We start from the raw sequence: 22539 nt of genomic DNA, 5'->3' as shown, positions 1-22539 counted from the left end.
AAATAAATAAATAAATAAATAAATAAATAAATTTTTTAAAATCTAAAATTATAGGTACTAATTGAAAAATAGCTTTAATTTTTTAAAAAAAGTTTTTTTAAAAGATTTTATTTATTTATTTGACAGAGAGAGACACAGTGAGAGAGGGAACACAAGCAGGGGGAGCAGGAGAGGGAGAAGCAGGCTTCCCACTGAGCAGGGAGCCCAGTGCAGGGCTTGAGCCCAGGACCCTGGGATCATGACCTGAGTCGAAGGCAGCCACTTAACCAACTGAGCCACCCAGGCACCCCTAAAAAATTTTTTTTAAATAAACTTTAAGTAGGACTAAAACCCAAAAACCATTTTACAAAATTAATTACATTTCATAATGCAAAATTCAAACAGTAGGTATTTATGTAATAAAAGCAGAAGTCTCCTTTTATCCACCTTTCCAGAGATAACCATGGTTTAACTTTGATTGCAGAGAGTTCTTAGCAATGCTAGAAGGCCAGTAGAAACCTGCATAAGTTCTTGAGCCAGAAAGAAATGCAGTCAGCATTGGGCTTAAACATGGTTCTATTGAGCGCTGGGGGCCTCAACAGGTAGGAGACAGAGTCCTGAGGCAGGAAAAATGGCCAGCATCTCAGGGCTGACCAAAACAGTGGTGAGAAATGATCATAGCTTGGTATATTTGAACAACACGTGGAATTCCTTCTGTAGGATTACTCTGAAATACATTTTGCCTTTCATTTCATGCTCTTTATTTACTTACTGTCTTTCAATTGGTGTATTTTTTTCCAGCTTTATTAAGGTATGATTGACAAATAAGAATTGTATATATTTAGGTTGTACGAGGTGATTTTTTAGAGGTATATAACATGATGACTTAATGTACATGTACTTTGTGAAATGATTACCACAGTCAAGGTAATTAACACATCCATCACTTCACAGAGTTATCTTTTTTCTTCTTGTGGTAAGAACACAAGATCTGTTCTTAGCAAAGAGTATTTATCTTATTTATCTTAAAATTGAAAGTTTGTATGCCCTTTACCCAACATCTCCCCATTTTCTCCAACTCCCAGTCCCTAGAAACCACCATTCTGCACTCTGGTTCTATGAGTTGGACTTTGCTAGATTCCCCATATATGTGAGGCTGTGCAGTATTTGTCTATCTGTGCTTAGCTTATTTCATTTAGCATGTCCTTAAATAGTACCTGTCTCTGCTAGAATTATGAGGCTACAATAAAAGATACCTTTCTTCTAGTAAATCACTGGAATGTCTTTTTCTTTTTAGTGGGTTGCTTTTACCTAAAGTAGTTGAAGATCGTGGCACAAAGAGAACAGACATTGGAAATCTTGGGAGTGGAGTATATTTCAGTGATTCCCTCAGGTTAGTGTATTATATATACTATATATTATATCCTTAATCCTGTTATACCCATCATCAAGGATTTATTACTGAGTAGTTGCTACGTGATTTCTTCCATCTTTCCTTTGTGAGGGATTTCTCGCCCAAGTAACAGATCATTGAAAGCAACCAGTTTTCTCAGTATACTATAGAAAAATGTCTTTTGTAGTGGAGATTTGGGAAAATTTCAAATCATCTTAGTGATTTTACTATCCTGAGGGTCTTTACATTTCTTTTACCCATTTAATCCTTACAACAACCCTCTCAGGTCAGTTCTCTTATTATCCCATATCACAAAGAATACTGAGTGACACTGAGGGTATCTTGCCTAAGGTCACACAGCATTTTGTCTTTCTCCAGGACCAGTGATCTTAACTTCTACACCACAGGATTTCTCAAAACAACCTATCTATTGTAAATAAACTCTGTAAGCCTAGAATAATATTTCATGGTCAGTATCCTTGTTAATATTTAAACCTGTCTTCATAATAGCCACAATGTATTGAACACCTTGGGATGCCTGGGTGGCTCAGTCGGTTGGGTGTCTGCCTTCAGCTCGGGTCATGGCCCCAGGGTCTTGGGATCGAGTCCCATGTTGGGCTCCTTGCTCAGCAGAGAGTCTGCTTCTCCCTCAGCCTGCCACTCCCCCTGCTTGTGCTCTCTCTCTTTCTCTCTCTAACAAATGAATAAATAAAATCTTTAAAAAAAAAAATGTATTGAACACCAGCGCTGTGTGAGGCACCAGGCTATGTGCTTCATGTATATTCTCTATAAACCTCACAAGTGGTATTGTGACATCATTTTATGAAAAAGAAACACACTAATGGAGGATAAGTAACTTGCATAAGGTCACAGAGCTAGTTATAGGATGGAGCCTGGGTTCAGGCCCAGGACAAAAGGTAATTATCCAGGATATTTAAAGAATTCCTACAAATCAGTAAGAAAAAAATAAAGAGCTCAATAAGCAAATGGACAAAAGACATGAGCAGGAACCTAATAGAAGAGAAAACATGTATAGACAATGACATTTGAAAAGATTAGTAATCAACAACATGCAAATTGAACTATAGTATACCATTTTACACTATCAGAAAAAAAAAGTTTAACATCTCTAGGTGTTGGTGAGTCTCTAGAACAGTCTGAACTCTCAGACCCTGTTGGTAGGACTATAAAATTATAAGCCCTCTTGAGAAAATTTTGGCATCATCTGCTATAGTTGAAGAGCATAGTTGATAGTATGACTCAGGAATCCTATAGATTAGCTGGCCTATGAACCAAGAAGCAGTGGTTCTTAATCCGGGCTATACATTGGAATCACCTGGAGGACACTGTTTTAACTTGAAGGACTTTTTTTAGTTTTTATTCAAATTCCAGTTAGTACAGTATAATATTAGTTTTAGGTGTACAATATAGTGATTCAACACTTCAGTGCAGGACTGGGTGCTCATCACAAGTGCACTCCTTGATCCCCATCACCTATTTCCCCCATCCCCCCCCCCACCTCCCCACCTGGAGGAGCTTTTAAATATTACTGGTGCTGATTTCACCCCAGATCAATTAAATCAGGATCTCCAAGAGTGAGGTTTGGGTATCAATAGTGTTTTAAGCTCCCTGGATGATTATAACATGCAGCCTGGGTTGAGAATCACTACCCTAGTAAGTAGACATAGACCAGGAGACATGTACAGGAATGGCCAAGAAAACTGTAATACTGATGTCCATTGACAGTGGAATGGATCAAAAAATTTTGGTGTAGTCCTATGTGGAGTGCTATATGGCAGTTTTGACCAGTGTACTACAGCTACACATGTCTGATGGATGAGCCCTAGAACCATAATGTGGAGCAAAACATTGCAATGTGATTCTATATGTATGCAAAGTTCAAACACAAGCAAAACTAAGCATGTTGTTGAAGGACACATACCTATGCATCAATACTATAAAAGATGGAGGAGCAAGATGGCGGAGGAGTAGGAGACCTGGATTTCAGGAATTCAGCTAGATAGGGATCAAACCATTCTGAACACCTAGGAACTCAACAGAAGATGGAAGAAAAGAATAGCAGCAACTCTCTGAACAGAGAAGCGACCACTTTCTGGAAGGTAGGACATGCGGAGAAGTGAATCCGAGGCGATATTCGGGAAGATAGCGGGGGAGGGGGCCTCCATCAGCCGCTACCAGCAAGTGATAGAGCAGTGGAACACAAAATCGGAACTTTTAGAAGTCAGCTCTGCTGAGGGACATTGCTCCAGTGGCTAAGCGGGGGGCGGAACCCTTGCTGGGACAGTGTGGTCTCAGCACCCTTGGGGTCACAGAAAGACTGGGAGTGCCTGAGTGAAGCAGAGCTCCCAGGTATTGGAGCAGGGAAGCCGGCTGCATAGATGGAGCCAAGGAGTGGGCTCTCAGCTCAGGGTTGCCATAAACTGTGATCCGCAGCACAGTAGGGCCACTGCTCCTCCAGCAGGGACCCAACAAGCAGCAGAGCCGGGGAGACTCGCCTTCCTCCCCTGGGGAGGAGTGGCGCGGGAGTGCACCACAAGGATCTGCTGGGTGTGGAGACTCCACACGGGGTCGGGTGCCAGAGATAGAAACGCTCGGTCACAGGCTGGGTGAGCACAGATTGCGGCCGGAGACTGGGGAGACGGGAGTGACTGCTTTTCTCTGGGGGCGCACTGAGGAATGGGGCCCTGAGCTCTCGGCTCCTCCAGGACGGAGATTGGGATGCTGCCATTTTCACTCTCGTTCTCCAAAGCTGTACAGAAAGCTTGCAGGGAACAAAAGCTCTCGAGAGCAAACCCGAGCAGATTACTTAGCCGGGACCCAGCAAGGGCGGGACAATTCTGCCTCCGGCAAAGACATTTGGGAACCACGGCAACAGGCCTCTCCCCCAAAAGAGGAAGAACAGCCAGCCAAGACCAAGTTTACTGATCAATGAGAATGGCAGAATTCCAGTGCTAGGGGAATACTGCACATAGAATTCATGGCTTTTCCCCCCCTGATTCTTTAGTCTTTCAAAGTTAATTTTTTTTAAACTTTCTTTTTCAACCAACATTTTTTCAATCCCTTTTTTAAAAAATCTTTTTTGTTTTTCATTTTTAGAGTCATATTCTATCCCTTCATAGTAGTTAACCTTATTTTTGGTATAGTTGTCCTCTCTATAAAGTTTTGAGATACAGTTTCTTCTAACAGATCAAAATATACCTTAAATCTCTAGTGTATGGCTTTGTTCTAGTCTTCTGCCTGATCACATTCTCTCCCTTTTTTTTTTTTAAATCCTCTTCTTTCTTTTTTCAACCAACTTCTTATCTTATTAATTCCTTTTATAAAATCTTTTATAATTTTCATCTTTACAGTCATATTCTATCCCTTCATCGTATTAACCCTTATTTTTGTACATATATAAGTTTTTTGTTCTTTCAAATCTTGGGAGGCACTTTCTTCAAAATACGCCCAAAATCTAGTGTGTGGCACTGATCTATGCACCAGCCTGATCATATTTGATCATATTCTGTCTTGTTTTTTGTTTGTTTGTTTGTTTTTATCTTTTTCTTTTTTTTTTCTTTTTTCCTTCTTTCCCTTTCTTTTCCTCTAGTTTCAGGTTTCTTCTGATTTGTTTAGTGTCTGTTTTTCTGGGGAAATTTTTACCCTGTTAGCATTTTGATCTCTCTCTCATCTATTCTCCTCTGGACAAAATGACAAGACAGAAAAAATCACCGCAAAAAAAAAACAAAAAAAAAACAAAAGGCAGTACCGACTGCCAGGGACCTAATCAATACGGACATTAGTAGGATGTCGGAACTAGAGTTCAGAATGATGATTTTAAAGATACTAGCTGGGCTTGAAAAAAGCATGGAAGAAATTAGAGAGACCCTTTCTGGAGAAATAAAAGAACTAAAATCTAACCAAGTCGAAATCAAAAAGGCTATTAATGAGGTGCAATAAAAAATGGAGGCTCTAACTGCTAGGATAAATGAGGCAGAAGAGAGAATTAGTGATCTAGAAGACCAAATGATGGAAAATAAAGCTGAGAAAAAGAGAGATAAACAACTACTGGATCATGAGGGCAGAATTCGAGAGATAAGTGATACCATAAGACAAAACATTAGAATAATTGGGATCCCAGAAGAAGAAGAAAGAGAGAGCGGGGCAGAAGTTATATTGGAGCAAATTATAGCAGAGAACTTCCTTAATATGGGGAAGGAAATAGGCATCAAAATCCAGGAGGCACAGAGAACTCCCCTCAAAATCAATAAAAATAGGTCAATACCCTGGCATCTAATAGGAAAACTTACGAGTCTCAGAGACAAAGAGAAAATCCTGAAAGCAGCTTGGGAGAAGAGATCTGGAACCTACAACGGTAGAAACATTAGATGGGCAACAGACCTATCCACAGAGACCTGGCAGGCCAGAAAGGACGGGCATGATATATTCAGAGCACTAAATGAGAAAAATATGTAGCCAAGAATACTATATCCAGCTAGGCTGTCATTGAAAATAGGAGGAGAGATAAAAAGCTTCCAGGACAAACAAAAATTAAAGGAATTTGTGAACACGAAACCAACCGTACAAGAAATATTGAAAGGGGTTCTCTAAGCAAACAGAGAGCCTAAAAGCAACATAGACCAGAAAGGAACACAGACAATATACAGTAACAGTCACCTTACAGGCAATACAATGGCACTAAATTCATATCTTTCAGTCGTTACCCTGAATGTAAATGGGCTAAGTGCCCCAATCAAAAGACACAGGGTATCAGACTGGATAAAAAAACAAGACCCATTGATATGCTGTCTGCAAGAGACTCATTTTAGACCCAAAGACACCCCAGATTGAAAGTGTGGGGGTGGAAAACCATTTACCATGCTAATGGACACCAAAAGAAAGCTGGGGTGGCAATCCTTGTATCAGACAAATTAGATTTTAAACCAAAGACTATAATAAGAGATGAGGAAGGACACTATATCCTACTTAAAGGGTCTATCCAACAGGAAGATCTAACAATTGTAAATATCCATGCCCCTAACATGGGAGCAGCCAATTATATAAGGCAATTAATAATAAAAGCAAAGAAACACATCAACAACAATACAGTAATAGTGGGGGACTTCAACACCCCCCTCACTGAAATGGACAGATCATCTAAGCAAAAGATCAGCAAGGAAATAAAGACTTTAAATGACACACTAGACCAAATGGACTTCACAGATATATTCAGAACATTCCATCCCAAAGCAACAGAATACACATTCTTCTCTAGTGCCCATGGAACATTGTCCAGAATAGATCACATCCTACCTCACAAATCAGGTCTCAACCGGTACCAAAAGATTGAGATCATTCCCTGCATATTTTCAGATGACAGTGCTTTGAAACTAGAACTCAATCACAAGAGGAAAGTCGGAAAGAACTCACATACATGGAGGCTACAGAGCATCCTGCTCAAGAATGAATGGGTCAACCAGGAAATTAAAGAAGAATTAAAAAAAATCATGGAAACAAATGAAAATGAAAACACACCTGTTCAAAATCTTTGGGAGGCAGCAAAGGCAGTTCTAAGAGGAAAGTATATAGCAATACAAGCCTTTCTCAAGAAACAAGAAAGGTCTCAAATACACAACCTAACCCTACACCTAAAGGAGCTGGAGAAAGAACAGCAAATAAAGCCTAAACCCAGCAGGAGAAGAGAAATCATAAAGATCAGAGCAGAAATCAATGAACTAGAAACCAAAAGAACAGTAGAACAGATCAACGAAACTAGGAGCTGATTCTTTGAAAGAATTAACAAGATTGATAAACCCCTGGCCAGACTTATCAAAAAGAAAAGAGAAATGACCCAAATAAATAAAATCATAAATGAAACAGGAGAGATCACAACCAACACCAAAGAAATACAAACAATTATAAGAACATATTATGAGCAACTCTATGCCAGCAAATTAGATAATCTGGAAGAAATGGATACATTCCTAGAGATGTATCAACTACCCAAACTGAACCAGGAAGAAATAGAAAATCTGAACAGACCTATAACCACTAAGGAAATTGAAGCAGTCATCAAAAATCTCCCAACAAACAAAAGCCCAGGGCCAGATGGCTTCCCAGGGGAATTCTACCAAATATTTAAAGAAGAATTAATACCTATTATTCTGAAACTGTTCCAAAAAATAGAAACGGAAGGAACACTTCCAAACTTGTTTTATGAGGCCACCATTACCTTGATCCCGAAACCAGACAAAGACCCCATCAAAAAGAATTACAGACCAATATCCTTGATGAACATGGATGCAAAAATTCTCACCAAAATACTAGCCAATAGGGTACAACAGTACATTAAAAGGATTAATCACCAAGACCAAGTGGGATTCATCTCTGGGCTGCAAGCGTGGTTCAACAGCCACAAATCAATCAATGTGATACTATACATTAATAAAAGAAAGAACAAAAACCATGTGATCCTCTCAATAGATGCAGAAAAAACATTTGACAAAGTACAGCATCCTTTCTTGATCAAAACTCTTCAGAGTATAGGGATAGAGGGTACATACCTCAATATCATAAAAGCCATCTAAGAAAAACCCACAGTGAATATCATTCTCAATGGGGAAAAACTGAGAGCTTTCCCCCTAAGGTCAGGAACATGGCAGGGATGTCCACTATCACCATGGCTATTTGACATGGTATTAGAAGTCCTGGGGCACTGGGTGGCTCAGATGGTTAGGCGTCTGCCTTTGGCTCAGGTCATGATCCCAGGGTCCTGGGATCGAGTCCTGCATCGGGCTCCCTGCTCCGCGGGAAGCCTGCTTCTCCCTCTGCCTCTGCCTCTCTCTCTCTCTCTCTCTCTCTCTCTCTCTCTCTCTCACTCCCATGAATAAATAAATAAAACATTAAAAAAAAAAAAAGTCCTAGCCACAGCAATCAGAGAACAAAAAGAAATCAAAGGCATCCAAATTGGCCAAGAAGAAATCAAACTTTCACTGTTTGCAGATGATATGATACTTTATATGGGAAGCCCAAAAGACTCCACCCCAAAACTGCTAGAACTCATACAGGAATTCAGTAAAGTGGCAGGATATAAAATCAATGCACAGAAATCAGTTGCATTCCTATACACCAACCAGAAGACAGAAGAAAGAGAAATTAAGGAGTCGATCCCATTTACAATTGCACCCAAAACCATAAGATACCTTGGACTAAATCTAACCAAAGAGGCAAAGAATCTGTACTCAGAAAACTGTAAACTATTCATGAAAGAAATTGAGGAAGACACAAAGAAATGGAAAAATGTTCCATGCTCATGGATTGGAGGAACAAATATTGTGTAGATGTCAATGCTACCTAGAGCAATCTACACATTTAATGCAATCCTCATCAAAATACCGTCCATTTTTTTCAAAGAAATGGAGCAAATAATCCTAAAATTTGTATGGAACCAGAAAAGACCCCAAATAGAGGAATGTTGAAAAAGAAAAGCAAAGCTGGCGGCATCATAATTCTGGACTTCAAGCTCTACTACAAAGTTGTCATCATTAAGACAGTATGGTACTGGCACAAAAACAGACACATAGGTCAATGGAACAGAATAGAAAGCCCAGAAATGGACCCTCAACTCTATGGTCAACTAATCTTCAACAAAGCAGGAAAGAATGTCCAATGGAAAAGACAGTCTCTTCAACAAATGGTGTTGGGAAAATTGGACAGCCACATGCAGAAGAATGAAACTGGACCTTTTCCTCACACCACACACAAAAATAGACTCCAGATGGTTGAAAGACCTCAATGTGAGACAGGAGTCCATCAAAATCCTAAAGAAGAACACAGGCAGCAACCTCTTTGACCTCAGCCGCAGCAACTTCTTCCTAGAAACACCACTAAAGGCAAGGGAAGCAAGGGCAAAAATGAACTATTGGGACTTCGTCAAGATAAAAGGCTTTTGCACAGCAAAAGAAACAGTCAACAAAACCAAAAGACAACCGACAGGACGGGAGAAGATATTTGAAAATGACATATTAGATAAAGGGCTAGTATCCAAAATCTATAAAGAACTTCTTAAACTCAACACCCAAAAAACAAATGATCCAACCAAGAATGGGCAGAAGACATGAACAGACATTTTTCCAAAGAAGACATCCAAATGGCCAACAGACACGTGAAAAAGTGCTCAACATCGCTCGGCATCAGGGAAATCCAAATCAAAACCTCAGTGAGATACCACCTCACACCAGTCAGAATGGCTAAAATTAACAAGTCAGGAAACGACAGATGTTGGCGAGGATGTGGAGAAAGAGGAACCCTCCTACACTGTTGGTGGGAATGCAAGCTGGGGCAGCCACTCTGGAAAACAGTATGGAGGTTCCTCAAAAAGTTGAAAATAGAGCTACTATATGATCCAGCAATTGCACTACTGGGTATTTACCCCAAAGATACAAATGTAGGGATCCGAAGGGGTACGTGCACCCCAATGTTTATATCAGCAGTGTCCACAATAGACAAACTATGGAAAGAGCCAAGATGTCCATCGACAGATGAATGGATAAAGAAGATGTGGTATGTATATACAATGGAATATTATGCAGCCATCAAAAGGAATGAAATCTTGCTATTTGCAGCAACATGGTTGGAACTGGAGGGTATTATGCTGAGCAAAATAAGTCAATCAGAGAAAGACATGTATCATATGACCTCACTGATACGAGGAATTCTTAATCTCAGGAAACAAACTGAGTGTTGCTGGAGTGGTGGGGGGTGGGAAGGATGGTGTGGCTGGGTGATAGACATTGGGGAGGGTATGTGCTATGGTGAGCGCTGTGAATTGTGTAAGACTGTTGAATCACAAACCTGTACCTCTAAAACAAATAATAGATTATATGTTAAAAAAAAAAAAGAAGAAGAAGTTAGCTGGAAGGGAAGATTGAAGGGGGGAAATTGGAGGGGGAGACGAACCATGAGCGACTATGGACTCTGAGAAACAAACAGGATTCTAGAGGGGAGGAAGGTGGGGAATGGGTTAGCCTTGTGATGGGTATTAAAGAGGGCATGTACTGAATGGAGCACTGGGTGTTATATGCAAACAATGAATCATGGAACACTACATCAAAAACTAATGATGTAATGTATGGTGATTAACATAACATAATAAAAAAAAGAAAATAGAGGAAAAATATTATAAAAGAAAGAAAAAATAATATACACCTAAAAACAAGATAGTTATTAGATTACCTCTGGGTGGCAGGGAAGGTGATGCCACAGGGCAACATAGAAGTCTTGATGATGTCTGTTTCTTAAATTAGGCAGTAGCCACGTGGTTGTTTGTCTTATTATTCTTGAAACTTCACATTTATAGTATAAATGCTCTTTCCTATGTACAAAATATTTCAAAGTAAACTTTTTTAGGTGTCAAGATTTTTTTTTTAATAAATTGGAATTCCATTGAATTTAACCAAGTTGAAGTCCTTGGTGAATTTGGACAAAGTGGTTTCAGTGGAGAAGCCAAACTGCAGTGGGCTGAAGGGTGATGGGCAAGCAAACAGGTAGAGGCAGCCATTGAGAAAGGCAGGGGATGGAGAGGGAGGAAGCTGGGACAGAGTCAAAGGTCATAGGAAGGAAGTTTATAGGAGGAATGGGGGAAATTGGTTATTTTTTTTAGTTTTTTATTTTTTTTATGTTTTAAAGATTTTATTTATTTATTTGAGAGAGAGAGAATGAGAGAGAGCACGAGAGGAAAGAGGGTCAGTGGAAGAAGCAGACTCCCTGCTGAGCAGGGAGCCCGATGCGGGACTCGATCCCGGGACTCCAGGATCATGACCTGAGCTGAAGGCAGTTGCTTAACCAACTGAGCCACCCAGGCACCCTGGTTATTTTTTTTAAAGGGAGCAAATCTTGGGACACCTGGCTGGCTCAGTTAGTGGAGCATGCAGTTCTTGATTTCAGAGTTGTAAGTTCAAGCCCCGTGTTGGTGTAAAGATTACTTAAAAATAAAATATTTTTATGCTGAGCGAAATAAGTCAACCAGAGAAAGACATGTATCGTATGATCTCACTGATATGAGGAATTCTTAATCTCAGAAAACAAACTGAGGGTTGCTGGGGTGGTGGGGGGTGGGAGGGATGGGGTTGCTGGGTGATAGACACTGGGGAGGGTATGTGCTATGGTGAGCGCTGTGAATTGTATAAGACTGTTGAATTACAGACCTGTACCTCTGAAACAAATAATACATTATATGTTTAATAAAAAAGAAGAAGAAGATAGCAGGAAGGGAAAAATGAAGGGGGGGAAATCGGAGGGGGAGATGGACCATGAAAGACTATGGACTCTGAGAAACAAACTGAGGGTTCCAGAGGGGGGTGGTGTGGGGGAATGGGTTAGCCCCGTGATGGGTATTAAGGAGGGCACGTACTGCCTGGAGCACCGGGTGTTATACGCAAACAATCATGGAACACTACATCAAAAACTAATGATGTACTGTATGGTGATTAATATAACATAATAAAAAAATTAAAAATAATTAAAAATAAAATATTTTTTAAAAATAAAAGGGGGCAAGTCTTAGAGGGGATAGAACAAACACTTTTACATTTGGGTCTTGATTTGGAAAAATAGAGGTCTGTCCCAAAAATGTTGCTCCCAAAGTTGTCCTAGCCTATGCTCCTTAATTGCAAAAGTTGCTTTTTTAAAGTTGCTGAGCCCTGAAGAAAGTCAAAACGAAATCTCTCTCTTAGATGTCATTTGAAATTTTTGGTTCTCCATTTGGATTCAGAAGCCTTTGTGAGAATACAGTGCCCATCTTTCCCTTTGAGCAGTTCTTTTTTACCTGGTATTTCATGCTCTCTCTGAGCTTCAGTGGAGAGGAGTAATCTATTTGCTTAATTAAAAAAGTGGGGGATTTTCCTTCTCTTTCATCACTTTGGTGTTTACCATACCAAAATATGTGTTTTAGTAATTAATAAAGATTTGAGGAAACGGTGGAATTCATCCATCCCTGGAAGAAAGTACTTTGAGCACTGCCTAACACAACAGAAGGCAACATTTGTGCTTTTCACATTAAAGTTTTAAACAAATAAGTGAACAATAAAGTTCTAAATTGAATCTTCAGAGATATTTCAATAGCAGTAAAATTTGGAACATTCTACCAGTACAGTCGTTTAGACAGTATTTCACATATACAGATGGATAATGGATAATAAAATATTGTTGCCATGACTATAAATTACAAACACGTACTTTCTTCCTTTCCCAATGTAGTACGAGTATTAAGTACTCCCACTCAGGAGAGACAGATGGCACGAGGCTCTTGGTCGTCTGTGATGTAGCCCTCGGGAAGTGCATGGACTTGAACAAAAAAGACTTCTCCTTGTCAGAAGCACCACCAGGTTACGACAGTGTCCATGGGGTGCGAGCAACGGCCACTGTCACCACAGACTTCGAGGTATTTGTTTCAAGAAACAGGCAGAGAGGCTCCTGTTTTTATTGAATATGCTTAAGTTTAAGTAATTATTGCATATCTGTGACTCCCTGAATTCAGTATTTTCTAAACTAGCAAATGTGCAATTCTGCTTTTTTTTTTTTTTTAAGATTTTATTTATTTATTTGACAGAGAGAGACAGCGAGAGAGGGAACACAAGCAGGGGGAGCGGGAGAGGGAGAAGCAGGTCTCCTGCTGAGCAGGGAGCCCGATGCGGGGCCCATCCCAGGGCCCTGGGATCATGACTTGAGCCGAAGGCAGAAGCTTAACGACTGAGCCACTCAGGTGCCCCTGCAGTTCTGCTTTTATGAGAACATTTGCCGGTAAAGGTTTTTCCCTCCACCTATTCATTTCTGTTGGTTCTAGGATGATGAATTTGTTGTATATAAAACCAATCAGATTAAAATGAAATATATTATTAAATTTTGTATATCTGGAGATGAAATAAAGGACTTTCATCCTTGTAATACTACTGAAGTAGAGGAATACAGACCTGAGTTTTCAAATTTTTCATACATTGAAGGTAAGACAGTTTTCTTGAATGCTGTTTTATGTGATATTTATAGAACTCAAACATTTTAGTTTTAGAGTAATTTATGCTCATGTTCAGTAATTGTATCTATGACTTCATATATAAATATTCCATTTCCTTTTTTATTTTGTAAAAGTAAAAACCAGGATACTTAAGAGAGCTTAAGTGATCTCAGAATCACATATTACTTCGTTAATACGCCTAAGTTGAGCTCGTACACCTCCCGACAGCTGATGCTAAAACCCACTGAAGCAATTTAAGATGTCGAAGCACAAAAAGTGTAATGGGGGTTGGTGAACTGGACAGAAGACACAGCTTTAGAATCAGGAAACTCAGGTTCAAGTATCAACTTGCCACTTAGTAGGCTGTGGAATATGAAACAAACTGCATAAGCTTTTTGGGCCTCAGTTTCTCTGTGTTGCAAATGAGATCAATATCTGCATTAAGCGAAGGTACTCCCAAAACTATAATATGCAGCTTATATATTAGTAGTAGAAATATATGAGAGGATGATAGCTTCTCAGAAAATCATAAGCCCAAACTATTATAATATTTATTAATAGCATTGTAAGAACTCATTAATATTTTTAACTGTGATCAGATTATTTTTTGTCAGAAATGTATGACTTCACGTATAAGAAAATGACTCCTGTTTTTCCTCTGGGAGCATTAAATGAAATGTCTGGCAAGAGAGTATATATTTACATTTCTAATTATATGTGTATTTTTGTAGCACCTGGTATAGAAGGGGAACATTTTTCTCATATGCTCTATTAGAAGTTTGATCTCGTGTTCCTTGGATTGAAAGTCTAAGGAGTCTCATATTGTTCTGACATGCTTTTGTGGCACAATAAGTAATAGTGACTGACCAATCAAAATTACAGGCCAGGGAATGGAGATATCTAGATTCATGCATAAACTACACTTATAAATTCTTAAAGACTTTTGTGTACTTGTGTGTTTTTAAATGTATGTCTTTCGAGTAATTGAGTGACTGTACATTTTCAAGATGAGTCCTCAGAGTTTCTAGATTAAAAAGGCAGAGTGTCTCTTATGAAGGTTGCCCCCATTTTTCTCATGTGGGTTCACTTACTTTACAGCATTGGCTATTGAAAATCATAAGATGCCGCTTGTCCGTTTTTCCCAAAATATAATGTATGAAGGGAAGGGGAAGGAACAATGATTAAGATAACAGAAACAGACAGTGCAGGGATGGTTTTTAAAGCTAACATTATCATTTTTAATGTGTAGATTATCAGTTAGCAGACGCCAAACCTTTCAACAACATCAAGTCTGGCCTGCAGGATGTCTCTGGCAATTCAGTTCCTCTTGAGGATGTTCACATCAAGGGAAAAATAATAGACTTTGTAGCCCAGGTATGTTCTTTGTGGTTTTATGATACTTTAAACAGATAAACAGATAAATAACAATTTGATTATAGTCACATGAATTAAACAAAACATGCATTTCCAATTCATTGAGCACCTGCTACATACCAGGGACTGTTCTAGGTCTAGGCATACAGCGATGAACAAAAGAAAAACTGCCTTGTAGAGCATACATTTTATTGGGGGACTAGGCAAAACACATGATAAATAAATAAAATGTATCATACAGGAGACTAAACCACGTGGACATCTAGGGTTCACTCATTCCAGGTGGCAAAAACAGCATGTGCAAAGGCCCTGTGGTGGGAGCAAGGCTGATATGGTCAGGGACATCAAGGAGGCCACTGTGGCTACAGCAGAGTAGAATGGGAAAGCATGGCAGGAGATTGGATCAAAGAGGTGGTGTGGGGGTCAGCTCACATCAGGACACAGGCCATACTGAGTGAATGGATTCACTCATTTCTGAGTGAAATGGAAGCCTTTAGAAGGTTGACCAGCTGTAGATCAGAGGTTCCACAGACCCCTTCCTTGCGTTAGACTGATTTGCTAGAGTGGCTCACAAAACTCAGGGAAACATTTTACTTACGACATTAATAGTTATTACAGAAGAATACAACCGAGGAACAGCCACCTGGAAGAAATGTGTAGGGCAATGTGTAGGAAGGGGCACAGAGCTTCCCTGCCCGGTCCAGGCACGCCACTGCCCTGAATCTCCACGTGTTCACCAGCTTGGAAGCTCTCTGAAGCCTGTCTTTTTGGGTTAACACAGGCATGATTGATTAATAAATCATTGACCATCAGTGAGTGAACTCAATCTCCAGCCTCTCTCCCCTCCCCTGAGGTCCGAGGGTGGGGCTGACAGTTCCAACCCTATAATCCCCTTGGAAACCAGTCCCTATCCTTAGGTACTTTTCAAAAGGCACCTCTTTTACATAAACTCAGGTGTGGTTGAAAGGGGTCTGTTATGAACACCAAGATACCTACGTTGTTCTTATCACTTAGGAAATTCTGAGGGTTTGGGGAGCTCTGTGCCAGAAACAGGTAAAAGACCAAAATAAATGTTTCTTATTATAAATCACAGTATCACAGGGGGGAATTGCTGGAGATTCTGTAGCTGCTGAGATTCTGTAGCAGAATTCTGCTGTTCTGTAGCGGGGAGGAGGATGAGACCTAATGCTCAAGTGCAGTGCTTGGCCTCAGCCAGAAGCATGCAGCTAGTGCAGCTTTGGTCATGGAACAGAAAGTAGAGTTCATGGGCAAATGTGCAGGCAGGCTGCCAGTATACTGGGAAGGCTCTCTGTTTTCTAAGATTTGACTTCCTCATTGGTACCTAAACACTTGAGGACTACACTGACCCACTAAAGACCTCTTAGAAAAATAAGAACATCTGAGTCCAGTATTGTCATATTCTCCTCTCTTCAGAGGGAAATCAGATTAATTGTAGTGGTCACCTTAAACTGGGGAAATGGGGTATGGTGGGTGGGACAGGGCATGCTACCCATAATATCTGTACCAGTTTGCGTATGTCTGATTGCTGCCTCTTGGGCCTACTCTGATCCATACCCATAACCCTGAAGAGCTCAGGGAGATATCACAGATTTTGGGAGACCCTGATGTGGACTCATGGTAAATGTTCTGACCTATGCTAATCTCTTTGGAGCCACTTAGGATGTGTGACCACAATGGTTACCACTTCCTATGAGTCAAGCCCTGGATTGAGTGTTTTAAATGCTATATTTAATCCTCCCCAAAACTCTATGAGGTGAATGCTGTGATTATGCCCATTGTTTAGATGAGGAAGCTGATACGCAGAGACACTGAACAATATGATAAAGCACAGATTTAAACCCAGATCATTCTGATTCTCAAGTCCAGCCTCTTTAACCACTGTGCAGTAGTACAACCTGGGATAGATTGTGTAAAGCAGAGAATTTGGAGTTTGGAGGCTTAGTTTTGAATCCTTGCTCATTCTTTTCTATCTCCTTCCTTGGGGAAATTACTTAACTTCTTTTTGCCTCAGTTTCCTCAAATGTAAAATGGAAATAATAATATCTGCCAGCCAGCATGTGGCTATTAAATACAATGAATATAAAGGACATAGGGCATTTTTTTCACATGCAGTATATAAAAAACTGAGTGTGTTACAAGGAGAGGCATACGTCCTCTGTACATTACTTTGGATTAGACAACTTACACCATTTGATATTTTAAACCTGATGAAGCTTTTCCCATGGATAACTTTGCCCAAAAAATAACTCATGATTTAGCAGTTAATTTTTCACTAATTTGTGATTAGACAGCTGGCTTGTAGATTGTCATTGAGAATCCAAGCAGAGGCCCAGCGGCAGGGACTTGTATGTTCGTGACTCACATATTTGACTCTTTTCAGAATGAGTTTAGTGTTCTTAGTTTAATAACTAAACTAAAATAGTGGTTTCATCTGAAGGTGGAAAATTAAGATGTCAAAAATTAGTACAGTGTATCAGTTTCTCTTCTAAGTCCTAGTAAAAATACTTCTGTCATCATTAGCAAAAATTTCTTGCTTTCTGAGTACCCAGTCATATCATGTGATATACAGAGAGAGTGAAGCTGACATAGACCTGACCCCTGGGAACTCCCATCCAAAGACAGACCTGCTAACTAGATGCAGGCAGGACATCCACAGAGCAGGACAAAAACATGAACCCAAACCAAAGGACAATTAGACAGTGATCCTATCCAGCATTTATAGGTCAAGCATATGTGCCCTTGAAGGGTTTGGTAAAATTAGATATCCAAGAGAGAAATGAAGAGAGTTCTATGCATGGGGAACGTGTGTGATGTCCTCCTGGTCACCAATCTGCATGGCTCCTCTGCTGGGTGCTTTCTGACCTTCTATGATGGCTCAGAGTCACCAGACACCCAAGAAACCCTGGAATCCTATAGGATCATTTTGGGCCACAGCCAGCCTCCAGTTCTAGGGTGAGCCTGGTAAGCAGGTGGCTGTCACCAGCCAGTGAGGCCTTTGTTTGCAGAACTGTGAGAGATTCGATCTCCTGGAGGGTGCTAACTGTTGATTTGAGGACAATCACATTGTTTAAATATATGCCCCTTAAAATATTTTTCTCTGGTGCAGCACATACACTAGGGGCAACCCAGCTTACCATAAATCCAGTTGTGGGCAGCATTATGGAATAAGTTTGTTTCCTTTATTCTTTTATTTTTCATTTCAGTCTTCCCAGAGGTTATTGATGACAAATGGCTAAATATTTATTCCTTATTATTGCCACAAGTTTAAAATGTTAGTGTTTATTATGTGTCTAGGGTTTTTAAAAATTTTTCAGTTGTTTAAAGACTGGCCTTTTCTTAAGCAAGGGAGTAATGTGATAAACAGAGTCCATTTGGTAAAATTAATCTGATAAGAATAGAGACAGCAGGTAGGAGTGGAAAAGAGTTGATTCAGGAATTGTCAACGGGAAGAGATGAGGATAGATGAAAAAAGCTGTGGAGGGCTATGTACAGAGAGGTAAAGGAGGGAAATGCCAAGACCTGAAAACAGACCAGATATAAGAACTACTCTGGAATAATATCTGGGTCCACGTGACACCAAGGAGGGATCAAGACCCACACATAAAGAAGCTATCTTGTCTTCTTAACGAAAGCTGCATTGCTTCTGTTAAGCCGGTGTTTGTAATATTGTAATACTAGTGACTTTTATTCCAGCCAAGGATGTATGAATTACCTAAAGTTGCAGCTGGTACGCTTTATAATGTGACGTGGACTCTACATTGCAATCATAGAATGCTCTAACTCCTGAAGCCAGGGTTGGGAATTTGAGAGACATGATAAAAATTCAAGGAATTTAAAGAAAATATGCATAATAGTTTTCATTAATAGTTGTTCCTGCAAATGTTGTTCCATATGGTTTCATCAAGTATATGGATTTTTTTTCTTCAGGTCACTGTTTTTCAGACATACACCAATCAAAGTTCTGTGCCCATTGAGGCAAGATATATTTTTCCTTTGGATGATAAGGCAGCTGTGTGTGGTTTTGAAGCGTTCATCAATGGGAAGCACATAGTAGGAGAGGTAAGGGGAGAAAATGCACTGTGACTGCTCTTTGGATTCAAGGTCAGTTTCCCATTTACCCAAATCTTCCTCATCTGAGTCCCCATAGCTATAAAGGTTGAATAGCAGCCTTATCATAAAACAGAAATATTCTTTGAAGAACCAAGCATTTATACAGTTGGCTTCCATTTAAACATCCCTCCCTGATTAACTGGTTTCTGTCCCTACCTGTCCAGTGTTCATCAGTCAGTGCCTTGTAAATTCTTTGCCTAGCATTTTGAAACAGAGCAATTTCAATATCAAAAGTTTAAGAGAGGCACAATGGAAAATCAGTAAAGCCTTTATATAGTTTTGCAAAAAACTGATCCTCTGCATCCTGCTATAACAAACTGATGTGACAGTTGCCATTGTTAACTTTTTAAGAAAAGTTGTACCAAAAGAAATAACAAGTGATACAGTCTTTGTTTATTCTAATGATTAGCCCACAGTTGCAATAATAACTCATATTTTGTTAAATGTAGGATAAACTTTATTATTTTTGTTCAACATAAAGTCCCAATCAAACTTTTTTTTTTCACTATTGACTCTGAAATATTTTGGTCCCAACTAATTAAAGAGATTTCACTTTAGTTGGCCTTTTCTGATTCAAATTCTTACCAGATAGGTACATTTTAATGATCACTTTATGTGAGTTTCTATTCACCTTAGGCTCTTAGTTTTCTGGGTCTGCCTAGGTTTTAATAAACATTGATGAAGTTTTTCTTGTTAAAGTCTGAAATCATTATTCATATTATGACTGGTATAGAAATAATCTTTTCCAGGTTAAAGAGAAGGAAGCAGCCCACCATGAATACCGAGAAGCTATCAGTCAAGGCCATGGCGCGTACTTGATGGATCAGGATGCACCCGTATGGCTTGATTTATCCATTAGTCTAGCATACTTACCAGAAGGGAGAAAGAGTTGGAATATGACTTGAAACATGAAGTCCATAGTAGAAACTGGGATAATTTCTGCTATTTTAGGCCTAGAGATGAACTTGTTGTTAGCAAGGGAAGGTCCAGCTGGTCAGAACCATTTGACTTACCTAAAGGTAGGAGGAAACAGGGTTGGTATTGCCAAACAAATAAGAAGACCTATTTCTGTCCTTGGGAACTGAGTTTCCCAGAAGTGACAACAAAAAGAAAACATTTGGGGGTACATAATCTTCATCTTCTGATAAAAGAGTGTAATATACAGTTGACCCTTGAGCAACACAGTTTTAAACTTTGGATCTACACTGGTAGGCGGGTTTTTTTCATTAAATACAGTACAGCACTGTAAATGTATTTTGTCTTCCTTATGGTTTTCTTTTCTCTTGCTTACTTCATTGTAAGATTTTAGTATATAACATATAACATGCGAAATGTGTGGTAATTAACTATTTATGTTATCAGCAAGGCTTTCGGTCAATAGTAGGCTATCAGTAGTTAAATTTTTAGGGAGTCAAAAGTTATAAGTGGATTTTTGGCTGCACAGGGGTCAGCACCTTCATTCAAGGGTTCACTGTATATACATTTTTCCTAGGACTAAGCTTATCTAGCAATTTATCCAGTTTTCACCAAGTCATATCCCAGGAAGACATTTCTACAGGGTCCTGAGATAGGTCCAGATTCTTTTCTTTCTGTTTAATTGCTTTCCTAAGGATAAAATATGGAGAATTTGAAAGAAGGAACAGCTATCATGTCCACTAGATTTCTTTTTTTAAATATAAGATGCTTTAAATATGCCTTTGGCAGATACTAGATTGCATGCAGTCAGTTTGTAATCATTATCTCCAGTGTAGATATTTAGTTGTTTTTGAGGACAGGGCCACGTGCTTCAGATATTACCTCAGAGGATGGCACATTGCCATAGCATTATGAAAATTTGATGTTGGGTGGGGGGGAGTTACTAAAGATTAATATAGAGTTAAAGGATAAATGATTGCTTTTGACATCTAAGATAACAATTTACAGAATGGAAATAAGGAAGGAAGAGGTCATTGTTAAATAGGTAATAATGCTACCCCTGGCCAAAGTGTATATATAAAAGCCTGGGGTTCATTTGATAGGCTGACATTTAACAGTGTGGGGTTATTGTCATAAATGAAATGGTTGGCATATTTCCTCCTTGATGCTAATATATTTCCCTAGGAAAATGATCCACAGGAAAAGTCTTCACAAAGGATATTACCTATGGATAAAGTCTGGTCAGAACCATTGCTAACCAGAACCTTTGGGTCTCCCAGAATGTATTTTGCTATCCAGTGACTGTGATGTCCTCACTCTAAAATATATTATATTAATAATATAATTATATAATATATTATATATTATTACATATGTGTTACGTGTTTAATATATAAATTATATATTCTCTATTTGCTAATAGTTGGGAACATTTTATCTATATATGCACACACATACACATATATATACATATAAAATGATATTCTTCTCTACTTGGCAACATTATATGTGTGTATATATAAAACATAATGGATATTACTGTATTACATATCATGTTATCGTTTATAATATATATAATGTACATATGCTATATATATTATATATATGATGTTCCCAACTATCAGAAGACTAGCAAAGTGGCTTTAGACATCCAAGGGACTGAGGTGAAAATGATTTGTGATTGAAAATTATGTAGGGACACCTAAGATTTCAAAACTCATTATATTAGAAAGGAGGACAAAATTGGAAGAATGTGTCTTGCACTGAATGGTGCTCCCCACGCTCCTCACCTACATGAGTCCCCCCATATGCACCAAGATGCTGGCCCACTGGGAGCCCTTAGGGGAATCCCCACAGTTCCGGTGCCTCGTCGTCCTCAGAGGGACTTGTCACTCTTTGTAATTGAGTTCACTCGGCTGCCTTGAAACTCAGCCTTCTGGCAGGTCAAGACAAGTTACAGTTTTGTAGATTATCTGGCTTATAACGGAAGTGACATCTTGCATCTATACCCTACACAGGAACCCACACTATTATGTGACAGTCTCTTAAATGAGACCCAGGCTTTTATGCACTTCTTTTAAGGACAAGCACTATGAACTGTTCGAATAATCATCTCTATTGTTTATCGCTTCACTGGAATCCATTTCTTTATTGGATATTCTTGCAAATGGATATCTTTGCAAATGGATATCCTTGATATCAAAAGTAATCATTTACCCCTGAAATCTATATTAGTCATTAGTATTATATGCTCCTAAACATAGTAAGTTTCATGGCAGTGCAGCCAAGTGGACTGGAAGATATGCTTGGGGTGTTAAGAGTTTCTCTGTGTAGGTATCAGAAAAAATAGATCTAGCCTCTCTTTTTTCTGCCCTAGCCATTTATGAGCTTATCTTCGTATGCAGTGATTATAATACCCCTTAAAAAGAAAATGAAATACGTTTCCTAAAAAATAAAATGATGAATAAACTACAGGGTAAAGGGATAAAGTGAGGACCAAGTTAGTGAAAACTGCTCTAGCTCTATGGCTGCTGAGAGAATTGCCACCAGATGCTGTGGAGGTCAGAAAGGCTACAGGTTCTTCAAGAAGGGGCTATATGGAGGCTGTCTGTGCATCAGAGCCCTGCAGGCAGGGCCTCTGGTGTAAAGGACAAAGGTGACGCTCCCCAGTCAGGGAAAGGTCCTGCTCCCAAAGGGCCTCCTCTCCTTCTGCCCCCTGTAGATGTCATGCCATCCC

The 22539-nt window shown here is 39.4% G+C and overlaps 1 protein-coding gene across 7 annotated transcripts in view; it reads left to right on the top strand.

The window, feature by feature from the left end:
* Positions 1-22539, top strand: part of PARP4 (poly(ADP-ribose) polymerase family member 4) — a 116587-nt gene that overhangs the window by 29954 nt on the left and 64094 nt on the right. For 6 of the 7 annotated variants that reach the window (XM_027588852.2, XM_027588856.2, XM_027588855.2 and 3 more), the window contains 6 exons: positions 1277-1372; positions 12629-12812; positions 13215-13371; positions 14632-14756; positions 18705-18836; positions 19637-19723. In XM_027588852.2, coding sequence (XP_027444653.1) covers positions 1277-1372; positions 12629-12812; positions 13215-13371; positions 14632-14756; positions 18705-18836; positions 19637-19723 — 781 coding nt within the window. The remainder of the gene's footprint in view (positions 1-1276; positions 1373-12628; positions 12813-13214; positions 13372-14631; positions 14757-18704; positions 18837-19636; positions 19724-22539) is intronic. The other variant, XM_027588853.2, reaches the window with a different exon arrangement.

The sequence above is a fragment of the Zalophus californianus genome, chromosome 3 (assembly GCF_009762305.2).
Source record: "Zalophus californianus isolate mZalCal1 chromosome 3, mZalCal1.pri.v2, whole genome shotgun sequence".
NCBI classification, from domain to species: Eukaryota; Metazoa; Chordata; class Mammalia; order Carnivora; family Otariidae; genus Zalophus; species Zalophus californianus.
The sequence above is the reverse complement of the archived record's forward strand: the minus strand, read 5'-3'. Positions and strand labels throughout refer to the sequence as shown.